The 21,825-nt window shown below is 43.3% G+C and overlaps 1 protein-coding gene across 1 annotated transcript in view; it reads right to left on the minus strand.

Moving 5' to 3' along the window:
- myo3a (myosin IIIA) overlaps positions 1 to 21,825 on the minus strand; it is a 599,990-nt gene that overhangs the window by 75,822 nt on the left and 502,343 nt on the right. Inside the window, exons 30-31 of the mRNA XM_078535585.1 lie at positions 21,035 to 21,141; positions 837 to 877 (exon numbers count right to left, since the gene is read on the minus strand). Of these exons, the coding sequence (XP_078391711.1) occupies positions 837 to 877; positions 21,035 to 21,141 (148 nt within the window). The remainder of the gene's footprint in view (positions 1 to 836; positions 878 to 21,034; positions 21,142 to 21,825) is intronic.

Below are 21,825 nucleotides of genomic sequence, written 5' to 3' on the forward strand. Positions count from 1 at the left end.
CTTTACATTAATTAGTTAATTAGCTGCACAACCACATGTAATAAGAAACAAAATAGTCAGAATCAATCATTCTTACTTTGTGAAGCAGTTTGGAAAATTTTCAAGGCTGGGTTTATTTTTTAAATTTTGGAAATCATTACACATCACTGCAAAATATGAAGTTTATCATAATAGTGTTTGTTAAATATGTATTTCTAAAGATATGGTAAAAATCTTCCAGAATCTAATTGTTTTTACCAAGATGAAATTTAATGTCCAAATTAAGATTTTGGAAGATTTTCATGTTGTGTCTTTAGGAACCATCATCATTAATTCCATGAACTCGCTAAACTCACCGGACTCATTGAACAAAACTGAATTTTCTAAAAAATAAAATCCACTTAATTTGGCTGTTCCCCTGTGCTGCTATCTGGCCTTCGTAGGTCTTGCACTTAGCTGGCCACAAGAAAAAGTGCGGGGAAATCCTGGATGGGTTCTCATCCCAGGATTCTCTTCTTCCTGAATGGGAAGCATAGCCCTCTTCTCAGCTTATTTCGAACAACATTGTGCAGTTCAGAAACCTACCATTTCTGAAGAATTACAGGAATGCTTTAAGAAAATGTATTTTTGTTAACCATATCGTTTTGGTGAGAAACTGCTGTTCCATGTTAGAAAGGATATCTTTTGATGACCTGGGGGAAAGATTTTTTTCCATTTGTTACTTCTACTAAATTTCTGAATACATGTATAAATAACAAGTTCACAGTTTACTACAGGAAATCTTCCACATGATAATCAGTATTCAAACAGGTTTAAACGTGTTGTGCTCTAAGACTGTAAGAATACGGTGAGGATACCTGTCTTTCCGAGGTCTTCGCTTCCCATCCTGCACAGACCTCTGTTAAAAAAGAAACATTAAGAATCATTTACAGAAATATTGTACCTCTGTGGACATATAGAGGTCTAGTTTTTTTCTTTACTTCCCAAGTGTTAAACATTGCCTTAGTGGAGTGAAGCAAAAAATACTAGTAAGGAGGCTCACGCACCTGTTAAAGAATTTCTTCCAGTTCTGAGGCAAGGTCATTAGCCTGAAAGGTTGGGCTGGAGCTTGAGCCCCAGCTATGGTCAGAAATAGCTAAAAATAGTGCTGCTGCCCTGCGTGCCTGTTCCCCCGCTCCATCTGCCCTAGACCTGGAGTGGGGGGTGGGGCAGGAGGTCTCCCGACCTACATGTGGCAGGTGGCTGCTTAACTTTGTTAATGGTCACTTAAGGCCAACTTTAGGAAGCTGAATGGGATTTTCCAATTGGCCTCCAGGTTCCCACAGGCAGCAGGGCCTGTTCAACTGCATGGAGGCAGCCTCCCAGTGGCAGGCTAAGCCGCCCTCCCTGTCTGCTTGGTTGCAGCAGTAACTGCAGGATACCCTATATAGGAGTCCCCACTCCCCACCACATCCCTTTCAATGGTGGTCTGACTGAAAAGGCCATTTTTTATTTAAATTTTGAAAAATATGGAGAGAGGGCACCTCCATTTTGAAACAATCTTTTCTGCACTTACCTACCACAGCATCCTGCGGCTGCTCCCAAACCAGAAGGCCTCTGATTGGCTCTCCAGCTTCGGGAGCCCAGATGCTGACCTTAACTGGATGGCAAGCTCGCCCTCTGGCCATTAAGTGGCTTCTCCAGGGATAATCATATTAACTGATAGTTTCCCACACAGTGCGGTTTTCTGACCCCCATTTGAGACTGACAGTGGGATTCAGAAGCCCTAAGGGAAAATGAAGTCCGCTAATTCTGGCCCGGATTTTTGCCATGACTGAAAGCCTCCTCATCGTGGTGAAAACCCCAGAAGTGACTGAAATTTCTAAGTCCCGTCCCCGAACCTGGCATTTCCCATCTTTGTAGGGGTGGGACTGGAGTCAGGCCTGGGTTCGCACGTGCGTGATTCGCGGAGGCTTTGACCATTTAAATCACCAGTTTCCTCCAGTGAAGTGGGATTTTGGAAGAACAAGAGTGTGGAATCTGGAGTGTACAGATTAGAACAGGTAAGAGGAGGTCTGAACTTGATGGGCTTTTATGGATAGTCAGGGTACCCCTTTGGAGAGGTAAGGTACCCCTTTGGATAGGGTTCCAGGACACCTTTGGGACTGATAAGACACCTTCTGGGAGAGCTAAGGCACTCTTTGAGATTGTCAAAAGTGAACATGATTACGCACTTTTTACGCACAAACTCATTGGAACTGTCAAGTCAAGCTATAAAAAGAGATACCTAGCTGCCAGGGAACTGTCCAGCTTTGTAGGAGATGTCCAGCTGTCCATGAGATGACCAGCTGTTCAGGAACTTCCAGCTGCCCATGAGATGTCCAACTGCCCAGGAACTGTCCAACTGTCCAGCAGATGAACAGCTTTGCAGGAACAGTCCAGCTGTCAAGAAAATGTTAAAGGGCTGTCCACCTGTCAAATCTATCCAGGAAATGTCAAAGCTGTCAAGGGACAGTCTGGAGGGGATGAGGGTAAAGGATGGTGGGGGCATGGGTTGGCATTAAGTTGGCATAGGGGTTATGGGAGCATTGGGGGTGGGTGGGGGCATAGGTTGGCATGGATTGGACATATGTGCGTTGAGGGGAGTGAGGAGTGAGGTCTGGAGCAATGATTTTTGTTTTATTATGATTTTTTAAAATTTATTTAAACACATTGGCTTTGCACCCAGCCCATCTCCATGCCTGGCAGCCTGCAAATTCATTTCAGGGACACCTGTCCCGACTCCTGTTTCAGCCTGCACCCCCCGAATGAAAATCCCACCTGTGGGAGGCCATTTTTAAAGGTTGAGTTTGCCAAGCCAGGAATTCACCCGGATCTGCGCTCCTCTGTTTCTCTACAGAAGCTGCTTGACCTAATGAGGGTTTCTAGTATATTCTGTTTTTTCTGCTTTGGTCACAGAACCTTGCTGTTTTCCCTGCCAAGGGATGCCTGGTGCAGTTTGCGGGGTGGGGGGTGTTTCCCAATAGTTGTGTGAAATCCTCCCTGAAAGATCTTCCTTTTGGTACATAATGCAGGTGATGCATTCTTTATAATATAAACAAAAGAACATAAGGAATAGGAGCAGGAGTAGGCCATTCAGCCCTTCCAGCCTGTTCCACCATTAAATGAGATCATGTCTGATCTTCTACATCAACACCATTTTCCTGCACTATCCCTGTACTTCTTGATGTTTTTAATATGCAGAAATCTATCAATCTCAGTTTTGAACATTCTCAATGACTTGAGTATCCACAGCCCTCTGGGGCAGAGAATTCCAAAGATTCACCACTCTGTGAGTGAAGAAATTCTTCCTCGTATCCATCCTAAATGGGTTGCCCTTTATTCTAAGACTGTGTCCCTTGGTTATAGACCACACTCACTCCCCATGCTCCCCAGCCAAGAGAAACATCCAGTTCTGAAGAAGAGTCATACGAAATATTAACTGTCTTTCTCTCCACAAGTGCTGTCAGACCTGTTGAGTTTTTCCAGCACTTTTTGTTTTTGTTTCAGATTTCCAGCATCCGCAGTATTTTGCCTTTATATAAGAGAAACATCCTTCCTGCATCTACCCTGTCAAGCCTTGTAAGAATTTTGTATGTTTGAATGAGATCACCTGTCATTCTTCTAAACTCCAGAGAATAAACGCCTAGTCTATTTAATCTTTCCTCATAAGACAATTCCTCCATCCCAGGGATTAGTTTGGTGAACCTTTGTTGCACTCCCTCTATGGCAAGTATATCTTTCCTTAGGTAAAAAGATCAAAACTGCACGCAATACTCCAGATGCGGTCTCACCAAGGTTCTCAATAATTGCAGCAAGTCATCTTTACTCCTATAAATAAAGGCCAACATACCATTTACCTTGTTAATTGCTTGCTGTACTTGAATGTTAGCTTTCAGTGACTCGTGAACAAGGACACTCAAGTCTCTATGAAGTCCAACACTTCCCAGCCTCTCACCATTTAAGGAATACTCTGTATTCCTGTTTTTCCTACCAAAGTGGGTAACATCACATTTCTCCACATTGTATTCCATCTGCCAATTTTTGCCCACTCACTTAGCCTCTCCAATCCCCTTGAGGCATCTTTGCATCCTCCTCATAACTCACACTTCCACCTAGTTTTGTGTCATACACAAACTTAGAAATATTACATTTAATCCCCACATCCAAATCATTGTCATAGATTATGAATAGCTGGGGGCCAAGCACTGATCCTTGTGGTACCCCACTAGCCACAGTGTGCCAACCTGAAAATTACCCATTTATTCCTACTCTCTGTTTTCTGTCTGTTAACCAGTTCTCAATCCATAATATTCAGGTGACATGTCAAAAATCTACCCCATGGAATCTAATCATGTTTTGTTCTCTGATATATACAAGTATTGGTAATTAGATTAAAATAAAGCAAACCTTTACACAGTTCAACTTCCCTTGTTTAATTTACAGTTCTACCAAGTCTGTATAATTTCCGTAAAGTTGTTAAGAAAAAGGTCAAACCTATTGCCAAATCCCAATTTGTTTCTGCCTTGGTCTGTTGTCATGTTGGCAGGGAAATGTCCCCTGATATTAATTCTGAAATTGTAACAGACCGTATAAAGAACACGTTTACAATTCCACCAACAAAAATGAAACATTAGCATTCCTAAGTCTGTCATTTTATCTATACTAATCTATTCAGTCTGATGAATTCCACTGTGTAAGTTATAAGAGAAGTTATTTCTGACTCTGCGTTCACTGCTGGATGCCTGGGAGCAACCATTATCATGGGATCGAGCACATCAAAATGCATGTCTGTTGGGGAACTTGCAAAATTTTCCTCTATTCACTTGGGTGGGTTCCTTCAGAGATGTGCATTCTAGTCTTATTAATTTTCTGCTGTTTTCAGCAGTGATCCAGTGTGGCTGGGCTCTGACCCAGGAAAATCTCCTTGTTATAAACTATCTTAGAACCTTCAGTATCTAAGAATATAAGTAAGGGCATTTGAGAAGGAAGCTTTCCATTGAGAGCACCAGCACCCAACTCAAAAATACCAGTTTAGTAAAAGTAAAATATTGTTACCTTTCTGGTCCAAACTACTTCAATGCTGTTCATTACAAAAGGGACCACCTGCATTCCAAAGAGGCTCCTTGGATGGGATCGGCATTTCACAACAACCTAGGAGGTAATTGTGAGTTGCCTATTCCTGGGATGTTCTCCGTTGACTGAATATATACCAGCACTCAATTGATGGGGAGTCCTTCAACAGGTTGAAGTTACAGAACTGCCATTTGGCATCAGTAATGTTGACTTGGTAAAAATGTGGAAAAAGCAAGCAGACATGTCAAAGATTTGATGGGGAGTATAGACAAATGGAATGGGATTTTCCATGCCTGCTGGCGTCAGGCAGGTTTGGCTTAACGGCTGACAATGTGGCGAGAAGACCAAAAATCGGTTTCATGATGTCGTGAAACCAGTTTGTGATCATCCAGTCTGCCCGTCAATGGCAGGTCACATCGGACATGGGGAACCTCATTGTAATACATCTGCGTATCATTATAAGACCCACCCGCTGGAATCATCCCCCCGTGCACCGGGAAAACATGCCGGTGCAGAACACATCTTGACAAGTGTGACGTGCAGAACAAAAAGGGTGCAATTACATTGCTTGGTGTAGTCTATTTACTGCCAAATAGTGAGAAGAACATAGAAGAACAAATCTGCAGGGAAATTGCAGGGAGATGAAGGCATTATAGAGTATTTATAATGAGGGACTTTAGTTACCCGAATGTAGACTGGGACAGTGGTAGCATAAAGGGCGGAGAGGGGCAAAAGTTCCTAGATTGTGTTCAGGAGAATTTTCTACAGCAGCATGTGTCCAATCCAACAAGAAAAGATGCACTGTTGGACCTGGTTTTTGGAAATGAGGCAGACCAAGTAGATCTAGTGTCAGTGGAGGAACATTTAGGAGATAGTAATCATTGTATTGTACGTTTTAGGATGATGATAAAAAAAGATGATAGACAATCCAGGGAAACAATAATTAATTGGACAAGAACCGACCTCAATGGGGCAAGAATAGAGCTGGCCAGATAGACTGGAATAAAAGATTGGCAGAAAAAACTGTAGCTGAACAGTGGGCCACCTTTGAAAAAGAATTGGTTCGGGCACAGTCAAGGTATATTCCATCGAAAGGGAAAGGTAGGGCAAACAAATCCAGAGCTCCCTGGATGAAAAAGGAGATTGAAGTTAAGATAAAGAAGGCAAAGTGCGCTTATGACAGGTGTCAGGTAGAAAATACAATTGAGAACCAAGAGGAATACAGAAGGTTCAGAGGGGAGGTGAAAAAGCATATTAGAGAAGTGAAGACGGATTATGAGAAAAGACTGGCAGCCAACATAAAGGGGAATCCCAAAGTCTTCTATAGGAATATAAATAGTAAAAGGGTAGTAAAAGGAAGAGTAGGGCCGATTAACATAAGAACATAAGAACTAGAAGCAGGAATAGGCAATTCAGCCCCTCGAGCCTGCCCCGCCATTCATTACGATCATGGCTGATCTCATTTCGGCCTCAACTCCAATTTCTCGCCCTCTGCCCATAACCTTTTAACCCATTACTAATTAAAAATCTGTCTATCTCCTCCTTAAATTTATTCAGCGTCCCAGCATCCACTGCACTCTGAGGTAGTGAATTCCACAGATTCATTACCCTTTGAGAAAAGTAATTCCTCCTCATCTCTAATTTAAATCTACCACACCTTGGCCTAAAACTATGGCCTCTCATTCTAGAATGCCCCAGAAGGGGAAACATCCGCTCCACGTCTACTTTGTCTATCCCCTTTAGCATCTTATATACCTCAATTATATTTCCTCTCATCCTTCTAAATAGGCCTAAACTGCTCAATCTCTCCTCATAAGACAAGCCCCGTATCTCTGGAATCAATCTAGTGAACCTCCTCTGAACCGCCTCCAGTGCAACTACATCCTTCCTCAAGTAAGGGGACCAAAACTGTGCACAGGACTCCAGGTGCAGTCTTGTACAATGCCTTGTACAGCTGCAACAACACATCCCTATTTTTATACTCTATTCCATTAGCAATAAATGCCAAAATTCCATTTGCCTTCCTTATTACCTGCTGTACCTGCATACTAGCTTTCAGCAATTCATGCACAAGGACACCCAGATCCCTGTGCATTGAAGCATTCTGAAGTTTCTCTCTATTTAAATAATAAGTCGCCTTTTTATCCTTCTGACAAAAATGGATAACCTCACACTGATCCACGTTAAACTCCATCTGCCAAATTTTAGCCCATTCACCTAACCTGTCCATATCCATTTGTAAATTTCTTATTTCTTCATTGCAACTTACTTTCCCACCTATTTTGGTGTCATCTGCAAATTTACCTATAGTACCTTCTATCCCTGAATCCAAGTCATTAATATAGATTGTAAATAGGGATTAGGGACCTAAAAGGGAATTTACACATGGACAAAGGGGCCGTGGCTGAGGTATTAAATGAATACTTTGCATCCATTTTTACCAAGGAGGTAGATGCTACCCAGGCCATGGTGACAGACAAGGAAACTCTGTCACTAGAAGGGTTCAAAATTGACAAGCAGAAAGTGTTGAATAGAGTGTCGATACTTAAAGTTGACAAGGCACCGGGAATGGACGAGATGCATCCAAGGATATTGAAGCAAGTGAGAGTAGAAATTGCAGGGGCACTGGCCATAGTCTTTCAGTCTTCCCTAGGCTCAGGAGTGGTGCCAGAGGACTAGAGAATTGCAAACATTACGCTCTTGTTCAAAAAAGGTTGTATGGATAAGCCCAGCAATTACAGACCAGTCACTTTAACTTCAGTGGTGGGCAAGATTCTAGAAACAATTATTCGGGATAGAATTAGTAGTCGCATGGAAAAATATGGGTTGATAAGGAAGAGCCAGCATGGATTTCTAAAGGGGAAATCATGTTTAACTAACTTGCTGGAGTCTTTTGAAGAGGTAACAGAAATGGTTGATCAGGATAACGCTGTTGATGTAGTGTACATGGACCTTGAAAAAGCATTTGATATAGTGCCTCACAACCGACTTGTGAGAAAAATTATTGCTCAGGGACTAAAAGGGACAGTAGCAACGTGGATACAAAATTGGCTGAAAAATAGGAAGCAGAGAGTAATGGTCAACGGATGTTTTTTGGGCTGGAGGAAGGTTCGTAGTGGAGTTCTCCAGGGATTGGTATTGGGACCCTTGCTTTTCCTGATATATATTAGCGATCTGGATCTTGGTGTGCAGGGGACAATTTCAAAGTTTGGATGATACAAAGCTTGGGAGTGTTTCGAACTGCGAGGAGGACAGTGTGGAACTTCAAGAGAATATAGACAAGTTGGTGGAGTGGGCAGATAGGTGGCAGATGAAGTTCAATGCAGAGAAGTGTGAAACGATGGATTTTGGTAGGAAGAACATAGGCAGACAATATAAAATAAGGGGTGGAATTTTGAAGGGGGTACAGGAGCAGAAAGACTTGGGTATAAATGTGCATAGATCATTAAAGGTGGCAGGACAGGTGGAGAGAGCAGTTAATAAATCATATAGTATCCTGGGCTTTATTAAAAGGGGCATAGAGTACAAGAGCAGGGAGTTTATGCTGAATTTATATAAGACCCTCATTAGACCTCAGCTGGAATATTGTGTACAGTTCTGGGCACCATATTATAGGAAGGATGTGAACACATTGGAGAGAGTGCAGAAGAAGTTTACAAGAATGGTCCCAGGGATGAGAAACTTCAGCTATGAGGATAGATTGGAGAAGTCGGGACTGTTTTCCTTGGAGAGGAGAAGGATGAGAAGTTGATAGAAGTTTTCAAAATCATGAGGGGGCTGGACAAAGTAGATAGCGAGAAGTTGTTCCCACTCATAAAAGGATCAAGGACGAGAGGGCACAGATTTAAAGTGATTTGCAAAAGAAGCAAATGTAATAAAAAACTTTTTCACACAACGAGTGGTTAGGGTCTGGAATGCACTGCTTGGGAGTATGGTGAAGGCAGGTTCAATCGAGGCATTCAAGAGGGCAATAGATGATTATTTGAATAGAAACAAGGTGCAGGGGCACGGGGAAAAGGCAGGGCAATGGCACTAGGTCATAATGCTCATTTGGAGAGCTGGTGCAGATGTGATGGGCCAAATGGCCCCCTCTGTGCCCTCTGTGAAGTCGGAGCTTTCCGCCAGGGCCTTGATCACATCATGGACATCCAAGGAGCAGAGGATACTGAAGCCCAACAGCAACGGGACCCTGGAGGAACATCCATGGCATGCTGGGTGGATTCTCATGGACACGGCTGTGCAACGAAGCAGCTCACGGAAGGTGGAAAGTCACCGTTGTGGGTCTGTTCACAATGGATGACAGTCGAAGTGGGTGGAGTGGAAGGTCCATTTGTGTTTGGGAGAGGAAAATGTACCGGGTATAGCGGAAGGTATAGGATTGACTGAGAGAGGAAGAGGTATCGGTGGGGGGGGGTGTGGTTGGGAGGGTGGTAAAGAAGCTGTGGTGGAGAGAAGTTGGCAGGGAGGAGGAGCTATGGGGGAATGAGGGGGTAACGAGGAGGAGACGCAAACTGGGGAGGTAGGTGTAAGGGGGGAAGAAAGATGAAAGGTGTAAGGGAAGGAGTTCGGAGAGGGGAGGAGTGAGGAGAGCCGAGGGAGTCCAGATGGAGGAAGGAGTCCTGGGGGAAGAAAGAGTGCAGAGAGGGAAGGGTCCAGGGAGAGGGAGGAGTCCGGGGGGGAGGAAGGAGTGTGGAGAGGGGACGGAGCAGGGTGGAGGAAGAAGTAAGGATGGAGGAAGGAGTGCAGAGAAGGGAGGGAGTTCAGGGGAATGAGGGAGTCTGGGGGGGAAAGGAATGCAGAGCGGGAGGGAGTAAGGCTGGAGGAAGAAGTAAGGGTGTCTGAAGGAGTCAGGAAGAGGAAAAGAGTAATGCTGGAGGAAGAAGTAAGGGTGGCGGAAGAAGTAAGGGTGTCTGAAGGAGTCAGGAAGAGGGAAGGACTAAGTGAGGGAGTCCAATGAGGTGGTGGGGGGGCGAAGGACTAGAGGGATGGGGAAGTCAGGAGTCGGGGGTGGGAAAGGAGCTCTGGGGGAAGGAGTTCCAAGGTGGGGGTTGAGGGGGGCAGGGTAGGAGTTCCAAGAGGGGAAGGTTTTTGTGGTGGGAAGGAGTCCAGAGTGGGGGGAAGGAGTTCCAAGGGGGAGGGAAGGAGTCTGGAGGGGAGAGCAGGGGATGTGCAAGGGAGGGCTCTGATGAGTCCATGACTGCCTCCTGGTGAATGAACTGAGGGTGGGCATAGTACAAGAGAATGGTGAGAATGACCAAGGGCAAAGTAAGGTGGTAGGGTGAGAGGGTGAAGGTTCAACGCTATCAGTAAAAAGGACAGCAAGGGCGGTTGGTGGGGACTTAGAGGCAGACATGGACTCTGGATGTGGGGAATAGGCCAGGGAGGTTAATGTGAGTAGGGGTGGGATATTCAGGAAAGAAGGGAACGTGCATGTTCACCTGGACATCCTCGAAAGAAAAGGCTGGCAGGTTATGGAGGGGAGGTGGAAGGTGATACCAGGGGGGTTGACAGTGATGGAAAAGGATGGGGGAGTGAAAGAAAAACTGTATTGCCGCCATGCTGCCGCAAGTGAAAGTGAAACAAGAGTCGTGATGGGCAAGATCAGGTGCTGCACGGGAGTGTGATCAGTAGGTAGACAGAGATGCAGGTCAGCTCAGACGGTCAACTGAAGGTGAACCCCAGCAGGCAGCATTGAAAATGCTCAGGACATTGAGATGAGAGTGATGCAGAAAGAATCCACGTGCGTGAGAGGGTGATTGCACAAAGCTCCGAAAGGCTCAGTCTAACAAATTTGATTGAATTTTTCGAGGAGGCGACTAATTGTGTAGATGAGGGCAGTGCAATTGATATAGTTTACATGGACTTCAGTAAGGCTTTTGACAAGTTCCCGCATGGGAGAATGGTAAAGAACAGAAGACCCCATGGGATCCAGGACAATTTGGTAAATTGGATCCAAAATTGGCTTAGTGGCAGCAGGCAGAGGGTGACGGTCGAAGGTTGTTATTGCAATTGGAAGCCTGTGACTAGTGGTGTACCGCAGGGATCGGTGCTGGGACCCTAGCTGTTTATAGTGTACGTTAATGATTTAGACGTAAATATAGGAGGTGTGATCAGTAAGTTCGCAGATGACATGAAAATTGGTGGCATTGTAAATGGTCAGGAAGAAAGCCTTAGATTACAGGACGATATAGGTGGGCTGGTAAGATGGGCAGAAAGAGCAGTGGCAAATGGAATTTAATCCTGAGAAGTGTGAGGTGATGCGTTTTGGGAGGGCCAACACGGCAAGGGAATACACATTTTCTGATTGGCAATCTGTTGGTGTGAGTATTTAGCGATCAGACAATTGTCCCTTGCATCTTAAATATATTAGTGATTGATAATAAATAGGGTATTTACAAAATGGTGATGGGAGGGAATTTTCCAAAGGGTGAGAGCTTGTAGAAAATGATATCAATCAGAAAATTTCCACCATAAATAATTAATTTCTACCTGTTAAAAATCTGCAAAATGGCTGGGAATAGAGGGGGTTAAGTGTCTGAATAATATACAGAAGCACAGACATGTGAATTCCATGAGCATTTTTTACTCTTTCATCTTGCAGTTTTATATCAGGTTATACAGAGTCAAGTGCTAAAATGGAGATACAGGGGTACTAAGTTAAGTTCTGTGTGCTTGGAAAAAGAAGTCTAACTCACAAGGCCTCGGCTTTAACCTGAGAGAGCTTGGGACCTGCAGGATGGAAGAAGAAGGGAAGACCCAAAGAATCCATATGGGTTCCATCCTCCAGGCCTGACATTGCATTGGTGTTGTTGTGACGTGTATGAGTGCACATGCGATATATTGTGAGATAATAGATCTCATTACAAAGACCACAGAGCAAGATTGCAGCTGTTTAAAAATGTTGCAGCCTTCTTGTCTGGCACAAGACAGTTAATACTGCATTTATTTGAGCTTCTTTATAATTTTGCATGTCTCTATAAAAATGATTTTATTTTTCTAAGTGCAAAAGGTCCTTCTGTTATGCTTTCTTGCAATCACTTTAATTAGAAGTGTCTAAAAGTACATTTTGGCTAAGTTACATTGACTTTATATACATTGAGCATATATCTTCCACCCAATGAAAATTACACTATGCAAAACCCTTAGGCTTTCAGGCAGTTGAAACTTGGCTGCCTTCCCAACATTATCAGAGTTTAGATAGTTGGCATTGTTCTTTTCGCTACATTTAATGAAAACATAGACAGATAAAAGTAAAGGCATCTTTTTGTCACTGTGACAGTTTATTGTTTTGTAAAATATCCCCTGGGCACCGGAGAGGCAGTAAATGATAATTATTGATGTCAAGGACTTACTTAACCTTTTTCATTTCATACTTACAGAAGGTTAACACAGAACATGAGGCCAGATTGAAAATCATATTTCTGGTAACCACTAGACTCGAGATTTACTTAAGAATGTTTATGTGCAAAAGGCCTGTAATGCTGGCACTGGGCCAAAGTTTTGTAGAATCATGGGATGATACAGCGCAGAGAGATGTGTGAACATACGAATTAGAACAGCGGTAGGCGGGCCAGCCCTCTAGCCTGCTCTGCCATTCAATAAGATCATGGCTGATCTGATTATAACCTCAACCCCACATTCCTGCCTACCCCCGATAACCTTTCACCCCCTTGCTTATCAAGAATCTATCTACCTCTGCCTTAAAAGTATTCAAAGACTCTGCTTCCACCGCCTTTTGAGGAAGGGAGTTCCTCTCATGACCCTCTGAAAGAAAAAAATTCTCATCTCTGTCTTAAATGAGCGATCCCTTATTTATAAACTGTGACTCCTAGTCTACAAGAGGAAACATCCTTTCCACGTCCACCTTGTCAAGTACCCTCAGGATCTTAACAGTTTCAATCAAGTCACCTCTTACTCTTCTAAACTCCAGTGTTCACAAGCCTAGCCTGTCCAACCTTTCCTCATAAGACAACCCACCCATTCCAGGTATTAGTCTAGTAAACCTTCTCTGAACTGCTTCCAATGCATTTATCTCCTTCCTTAAATAAGTAGACCAATACTGTACATAGTACTCCAAATGTGGTCTCACCAATGTCTTATATAACTGAAGCATAACCTCCCTACTTTTGTATTCAATTCCCCTCGCAATAAACAATAACATTCTATTAGTCTCCCTAATCACTTGCTATACCAGAATACTGATTCATGCACTAGGACACCCAGATCCCTCTACATCTGAAAGCTCTGCAATTTCTCACCATTTAAATAATATGCTGCTTTTTTATTCTTCCTGCCAAAATGGACAATTTCACATTTTCCCACATTACAGACCATTTGGCAGATCTTTGCCCACTCACTTAACTTATCAATATCCCTTTGTAGCCTCTTCCTGTCCTCTTCACACCTTACTTTCCTACCTTTCCTTGTGTCATCAGCAAATTTAGCAACCAGACCACTGACCCCTTCATCCAAGTCATTTATATAAATTGTAAAAAGTTGAGGCCCCAGCACAGTTTAATTTCAGTAGTGGGGAAACTTCTAGAAACTATAATTAGGGACAAAACTCACATGGACAAATGTGGGTTAGTTAAGGAACGCCAGCATGGAATTCTTAAGAAAATTTTGATTAACTAACTTGCTGGATTTTTTTGACGAGGTAACACAGAGGGTTGAGGTGGGCAATGCTATTGATGTAGTGTGCATAGACTTCCAAAAGGCATTTGATGCAGTGCCACACAACAGATTTGTGTGCAAATTTATAGCTCATAGAATAAAAGGGAAAGTAGCAACGTGGACACAAAATTGGCTGATTGACAGGAAACAGAGGGTAATGGTTAATGGATGTTTTTTGGGCTGGAGGGAGGTTTGTATTGGAATTCCCCAGTGCTCAGTGTTGGGGCCCTTGCTTTTCCTGATAGTGACCTAGACCTTGGTGTACAGGGAACAAATTTGAAATTTGCAGTTAAAATAAAACTTGAAAGCATTATGAACTGTGAGGAGGTTAGCATGGAACTTCAAAAGGATATAAACATATAGGTGGAATGGGTGGACAGAAATCAGATGAAGTTCAGTGCAGAGAATATGAAGTGATTCATTTTTGTAGGAAGAACACGGAGAGACAATATAAAATAAAGAGTACAACTCTATAGGGGATGCAGGAGCAGAGATAAATAAACAAACATCTATCCACAAACCATGTCAAAGACAGATAATCCTTTAATACCCTTGTACCACTGTCAATCAAGCTGCTGAGAAAAATGGTTCATAGGGTTTTGTAATTCAGCCGAAAATTCATAATGGGCTTAGCTGTTAAAACAAACCATTACAATGCTCCAAACAATGGAACCTATTGAAATTGTATCAACAGATTTTTTTTCTATTTTAAAATGAATGGCTTGTCAATCAAGGAATCCCAGGGGCAGGTGGCTGCTTAATTTAGGGTTCTCTTGTGTTCCACGACTCCTCTGAAGAGCTCAACCACATGCACTCATGGAAGCAGTTTGCAAAATTGTGGGGCAGGGGCTAAACTGCCTATTCCCACAAAGAAGGTGGCAAGGGAGGGTGTGCTGTATGCAGGCAGACTATCCGCACCCTTATCCTGCGCCGGCAATAATTGCCAGAAATAAGAATGGGGGCAGGAATCCCAGAATCGTGAACAAACAACCATTTTTAAAGGCCTTCCAAGTTGGCCAGGCTCACAAAAATCCAGATCAGAAAGTTAGCATGCAGGTACATTAAATAATTAGAAAGACAAATGGCATGTTGGCTTTTATTGCAAGTGGATTGGAATAGAAGAATAAAGAAGCCTATCTACAATTGTACAGAACTTTGGTGAGACCACACCTGGGGGTGCTGTATGCAGTTTTGGTCTGCATTTTTAAGGAAGAATATGCTTGCATTGGTGATGATACAGCAAAGGTTAACTAGATTGGTTCCTGGAATGAGAGCATTAGCCTTTGTTGACAAGCTAAGTAAATTGGGCCTGTATTCCCTGGGGTTTAGAAGAATGGAGTTGATCTTATTGAAACATACAAAATTCTGAAGGGACTTGACAGGATAGAAACTGCAAGCTTCTTTCTGTTGGCTGGAGAACCTAGTACATTGGGGCGCACTCTCAGGATAAGGGGCAGATAATTTAGGACTGATATGAGTGTTTGGGTTTTGAAATACAACAGCACTACATGTCGTATCCAGCTTGCCATAGTCATGTGAACTCTGCCATGAGGCAATGTCTCTGTAAGCTGCCATTCTACATAAATTCAATAAAGACTCTCACTGAGAAAGGCACTGAAATCATTGAACATAAAACATGGGCCAGGATTTTACAGCCCCTCCCACCTGACGGGATGTTACAGTCCTGCCAAACTGAATGGAGAGTTAAATGGCTCGTCGCATCTGCCGAGGGGAAACACATTGCGGCGGGGCCCTAAAATCCTGGCCATAGTGTCAGAAGTAGAGATAAAACAAAGTTTTGAAACCCTGAAAATGCTACAGAGAAGCCCAAGCTCAGAAAGGTACACAGAAATGTTCAAATCTGCTAAAAACTGCTAAAAAAAGGACAAGGAAAAACAAACATACGAATCGAAGGCTGCACGTAAAATACTGGGTAAGTTAACAAAGCTGTAAACATCCCCCTTCCAGCACCTGTAGAAATGAAAGGTGATATGTGGCAGAGCTGGCAGTTTTTCCACTTGCAATGGTAAAACTCCAAGATTGCAACAGATTTAATAACAAGCCAGAGCCAATAAGAGTAGCCACACTGCAAACACTGCTGGGAAGGGAGTGCTACAAATTATACTCCACCCTAAATCTATCCAATGAACAAAGGAAACAGACGACAGAGATTTGAACGCCTTGAACACACATTTTGAATACCTTGTGAACATTACTCATGAACAGTATGTATTCAACAATAGAGTTCAAGGTGCCAATGAGCCCATTGTACAATATGTGACTGTAGTAAAACAGCTTGCAGAATCATGTGAGTTTAATCATGTGATTAAAGATTGAATAGTCTTAGGCATACAAGACCCCTCAGTGAGAGCAAGTCTCCTGAAATAAGAGAAACCTATGCTCAAGAAAGCGACAAACATGTGTAGAAATGCAGAGATAGTGAAATGTCAATTTGAGTACATGTAAGGCAGAGCAGACCAGGAGATATATTATGCTGAGGGATGTAAAAGGCTGAAAGAGCAGAACAATAGCAGACATACAGCAGGATCCAAATATGGTGGAGGGCATCAAACAAAGGAAAAGAAGGATTTCCCACCATGTGGTAAGCAGTGTTTTAACTGCAAGAAGATGAATCATTTTGCACACAAGTGTTTGGCTAGAAAAAAGCAGAATAAGCCTATACAGATGACCACTGGTGAGATATCAGCAGAAGAGGGTGTAAATGCATTGGAAGCAGTTCAGAGAAGGTTTACCAGACTAATACCTGGAATGGGCGGGTTGCCTTATGAGGAAAGGTTGGACAGACTAGGCTCATATCCACTGGAGTTTAGAAGAGTGAGAGGTGACTTGATTGAAACTTTTAAGATCCTGCAGGGTCTTAACAGGGTGGAAATGAGAAGATGTTTCCTTTTGTGGAAGAATCTAGAACTAGGGGTCACTTTAAAAATAAGGGGGTCACCCATTTAAAATGGAGATGAGGTGAAATTTTTTCTCTCAGGCGGTCGTGAGTCTTTGGAACACTCTTCCTGAAAAGGCGGTGGAAGCAGAATCTAAATAAAGCGCTGAAGAGATCTCACTACCCCATGCCAACCATCGAAGGAATTTTGATGCAACTAGCCAAGGCAAAGATATTACTACTCTAGATGTAAAGCATGGTAGCTGACAAATGAAGCTGGATGAAAGCAGCAGCTTTCTAATGACATTCTGGATTCCGTTCGGGAGATACAGTTGGTTGTGCATGCCCTATGGCATTTCCACAGTTACAGCAATGCAAAGAGCATGAGATAGACATTGATCTTCCCTGAGTGGAAGCCATAGTGCATGATCTACTCATCTATGGATGTGGAGACACAATGGAAGAGGCCAGAGGTGACCACGATTAGAATTTAATATGACTGCTGGAGAGACCTCGCCAGATGAACAAGAAAAAATTGCAACTTAAGATGCCTGAAGTCAAGTACATAGGTCACGTACTGGCAGCAAGAGGTCTTCATCTGGATCCTGACAAGGTGAGAGCTGTAGCAGTGGCCAACAGATATGAAAGCAGTGAAATGATTTGTTGGACTTGTGAACTATTTAGCAACATTTTTGCCTAATTTGTTGTTGGAATGTGAACCATTACACAAATTCACTGCTAAGGAGGTACAGTGGTATTGGGGCACAAAACAAGAAGCAGCTTTCACTAAAATCAAACAACTAGTGATGACAACACCAGTGCTGAAGAACTACGACCTCATTGAGGAAGTCACCTTGCAGTGTGATGTCAGTGAGATTGGTCTAGGAGCAACCCTAATGCAGCAAGGACAACCAGTTACATTTTCATCCAGGGCACTAACGCAAACAGAATGATGCTATGCTCACATCACGAAAGAGTGCCAGGCTATTGTTTTTGCTTGTCAGCATTTTCATCAATACCTGCTTGGGAGAGGCAAGGTGACAGTGGAGTCTGGCCATGAGCCACTTCAAAGCATTTTTCTCAAACCGCTACTATCTCCAAAGAATGCTATTTCATTTACAGAGATATCATCTGTATGTGACAGACAAGCAAGGGAAACAGATGTACATCTCAGGCATGTTGTCGAGAGCAGCACTCCCCATGAAGAAAGTTGAGGATGTTACAACAGAATGTGAAATCTTCCCGATTCAATGTCAAACAGCAGCTTGACATGATCTGAAAGTCATCAACCCAGCAGAGACATTGAATCTGACAGATAAGCACCTTACCCAAATCAAGCAAGCTACTCAACTCAATGCAACTCTCCAAGTGTAACAAGAAGTAGTGATGAAAGGATGGCCTGACAGCATCAAGGACACACCTGTGACCACAAGAGCATATTGGGCATACTGTGATGAATTGACAGCCCAAGAGGGCATCTTGTACAAAGGAAATAGAGTCATCATCCCTAAGGAGGAGAGATGCTAAAGTGCATCCATGTAAGCCATCAAGGAATTGAATCGAGTCTGAGAAAGACAAAAGAAGTGCTCTACTGGCCAAACATGAACAATGAAATTAAAGACCAATAGTACCAAGCTAAACAAGCGAAAGAGCTGTTGATGACACATGACATCTCAGACAGACCATGGATGAAGCTGGGAGTATACCTCTTCACTATAGCAGGAACTGATTACCTTGTCACTGTAGACTACTATTCTGACTACAGGGAATTAGAACAGCTGACTTCAACAACGTCAGGAGAAACAGTAAAATGCCTGAAAGCACACTTCAGTCATTACAACATCCCAGACACTGTGATGAATGACAATGTCCCTCAGTTCATGAGTGAAGAATTCAGTCGCTTCACAAGATATTGGGAAATTCAACACTACACATCATCTCCACACTATCCTATTCCTTCACAGCAATCGGCTGGTCGGCAAGATGGGATCTCACCAGCTGTACAGAGTACAGAACAATCATCACTCCAAGAGGTCCAATTATTTCCAACAATGGAAATGGAACAATGACAGGTACTCATGGCAACAAGTCCCACAGGAACAACGCTCTCCAGGCAAGATATATTACCCAGATGAACAGCCAATGACAAAACGCACCCATACCATTTAAAGACTATGGGTAATAACTTCCAAGCTCCCGAGCTTTGGTAATTTGGGGGGGTACCCCAAAGATGCACTGGGCAATCCCTCTCGGAAGTTCCCAGGTAAGGGCTTGCACGGCAATTGCCCAGAAGTACAAACTTCCTGTGGACAGTTGCCCCCCCGCTGGGAACTATTCAGAAATACAATTTAAATCACAAACTTCGGATGGCTCCGCCAGGAATTAAAACCTCTTCTAACTTTTGGGTAACTATTGTAAGCACCTAGACCGACCCCCATGGGACTCCCCCAATGCTCCCAAACACCCCACAAGGATTCCTGCCTCCCAACAGGCCCTCATCCTCCCGACTTCTGATTGTCCCCGCGGGCCTGACCTGACTTCTCCCGGTCTCCGACACCCCCGACCTCTGACACCCCCACCCCGCCACCTCCAACCTCCCCACTCACCCACCTCTGACCCCCACTCTCTCACCCCCGACTTCTGACCCCCCCCAAACTCCAACCCTCTCAACCCCGGCCTCTGAACCCACCACCTGAACCCCTGATCTCCGACGCCCCAGCCCTGCAGGTGCTAAGCAGCTCCGGCGATTGGAATGGTCAGTGTAATTTTCAAGGGCGGGTAAGTGTGCATATATTTCTTCTAATTTGAGTTCAGCAATCCTTCTGGCCCTCTCATCCCATTAACAAGCTCCTAATGGAGATTGACAGGACATTAATTGGAGGTGGGCGGATTCCCTACTCCCTCCCCTACCTTCACTCTGATAATTCCAGTGAGTTCCAGAGGCACAAGGATGTGCTGTGGGAGTGTGATTTTCAAAACACACTCTCTTTTTGCCCCCACGGGTGACTGAAAATACAGGCAATGGTCTACTCCTGCTTCCATTTTTTATGCATATATGTTCTTATCTCTTTGGGCCGAGTTACAGGAAAAAGCTAATGGGCGTACATCACAAAATTCTGGTACATCGTGAAGCCTACAGTCCTTGAAAACCTTCATACTCACTCCTCATACTTGTCTCTGGCAAGAGGAAATTAAATTAAGTTAGTTCTCTTTAAATAGAGAGCCTAAGTGACCTCCCTTATGCAATAGGTATAACTGAAAACTGAAAGATGTTGCTAATATCTCCAACTCTAGCCTGGAAGGACCCAGACACATAATCGTTCATAGACACAATTACCTTCACAACCACTGGCAATGGCATTCTTGCCCTGCTCTGCGGCTGGAGTTATCAATGCAGCAGATGGTAAATTTAAATGACAATCTCCTTAGTGAACTGCAGATATCTCAAGCATTGGTTATTGCTAGGGTTCAGGTAGGAAAATTGCTCCTTGAATTCCCTGGCCAGATATGGATTTCTTTCTCCTGTTCTCCTTCTCCCTCTTTAAGCAGTTTGTCCTGCTCTATGTGGCCCCTGCTCCTTCTCTCAATAAAGCACATTTCTAAGAGGAAAACCTCTTTGTTCACCAATATCTGGAAGCAGTTACTTCTCCACCACCTTAAAGTCAAAATATACTTCACTCTCTTCGACTTTTGAAACTTGGAACAAATATGGAAAGCACCAGAAACTTATACAATTGTAGCAATAGCCTGAAGAAATAAACCAACAACTAACCCGTGAGTAGTTGATGATTCTGTTATATAGCACTGATACTGCTTAACATGTGGAAGGTTCAGAAGGGCTGGAGTGAGGAGCTCAAAAATGGCACATTGATTGGTGCAATGATCAGCTTGCTTTGCCTATTCCTGGCAGACATTAAGTTCATGTGTGCTAATCCTTTTACCAACAAGGCATTCAGTGTGCTTCACTTCAGAAGTTTGCATATGTGCCACAGTGCCATTTGAAATTCTAAGAGAACTCATAGCACTCAAAAATTGGGTGTCATCGATTCCAATTTCACACCTGCACCCTATAGACTCAGATCATTACAAGAAGAATAAAAAAGGGAGTTGAAAGAGATATTTCATAAAGAGCTATTTATCACAGAGGTAATGATTATAACACAATCTAAAAGAATTCTTAAGTATATGAAAAGGAAGACTCGAAAATATATCATATATAATTTGCAAGTATATTAAAAGGAAAAATAGAGAAGAATACATTGAAAGGGCAGAGCATGAGGGGTAGAGTAAAAAGTTCTAGCAGAACAGTTTGCACTAGCACAGCTATAATGGGTTACATTTCTATGAAATAGCTATAATAAGCATAACATAATCAGCTGTTTGTTGACTTACATGAATGAGATTGTAGTATGTGCTGTCTTCAGGTGTATTTAATGTCTTTGGTGGTTGGGTCCGTCTGGGGATTCTTTGCTGTTTCTGATCATTTCCTTTATTGGGCCCTAAAGAAGTGGAAAATGGTTAATTTTGCTACGTCAATTTCCTCCTCAAGTTTCCCAAGACTAAATATGTTTCAGAGGTGATGAAGGTAACCTTATAAAAGCACCTGTTTAAAATCCAGTGTAGTAAAAGATCCTACGAATGATAAATCTTAAATTTTGTATCTGATCTTGCTCTCTGAGCAATTACTGCTCTCCTCACTAAAGACTTGTCCTGTTCCCAATTTCTCCTTCTCCATTTCCCATTTGTGTCTCATCCTCTTCCTGGCTCACTCATGCACTCTGTTCCACGTCTGAGTGTTGTCTTGCTTCTGGCTCAGCCAAGTGCTCTACTATTGGGAAGAGTGTCCTGCAGTCAGCATCACGGTGAAGCAGTCTGGGAAGAGTGTCCTGCAGTCAGCATCATGGTGAAGCAGTCTGGGAAGAGTGTCCTGCAGTCAGCATCACGGTGAAGCAGCCTGGGAAGAGTGTCCTGCAGTTAGCATCACAGTGAAGCAGTCTAGGAAGAGTGTCTTGCAGTCAGCATCGCAGTAAAACAGTCTGGGAAGAGTGTCCTGCAGTCAGTTCTTGTTGAAAATAACAAGAGTGACATCACAACACAGCATGAGAGAGCGGCGGAGAGATCAGAATCAATGCGAGTGCGGGAAGCTTCAAAAAGTGACGTCAGCACAGAGGTGAGAACTGATT

Source organism: Cetorhinus maximus, chromosome 3 (assembly GCF_964194155.1).
Source record: "Cetorhinus maximus chromosome 3, sCetMax3.hap1.1, whole genome shotgun sequence".
Classification (NCBI taxonomy): Eukaryota; Metazoa; Chordata; class Chondrichthyes; order Lamniformes; family Cetorhinidae; genus Cetorhinus; species Cetorhinus maximus.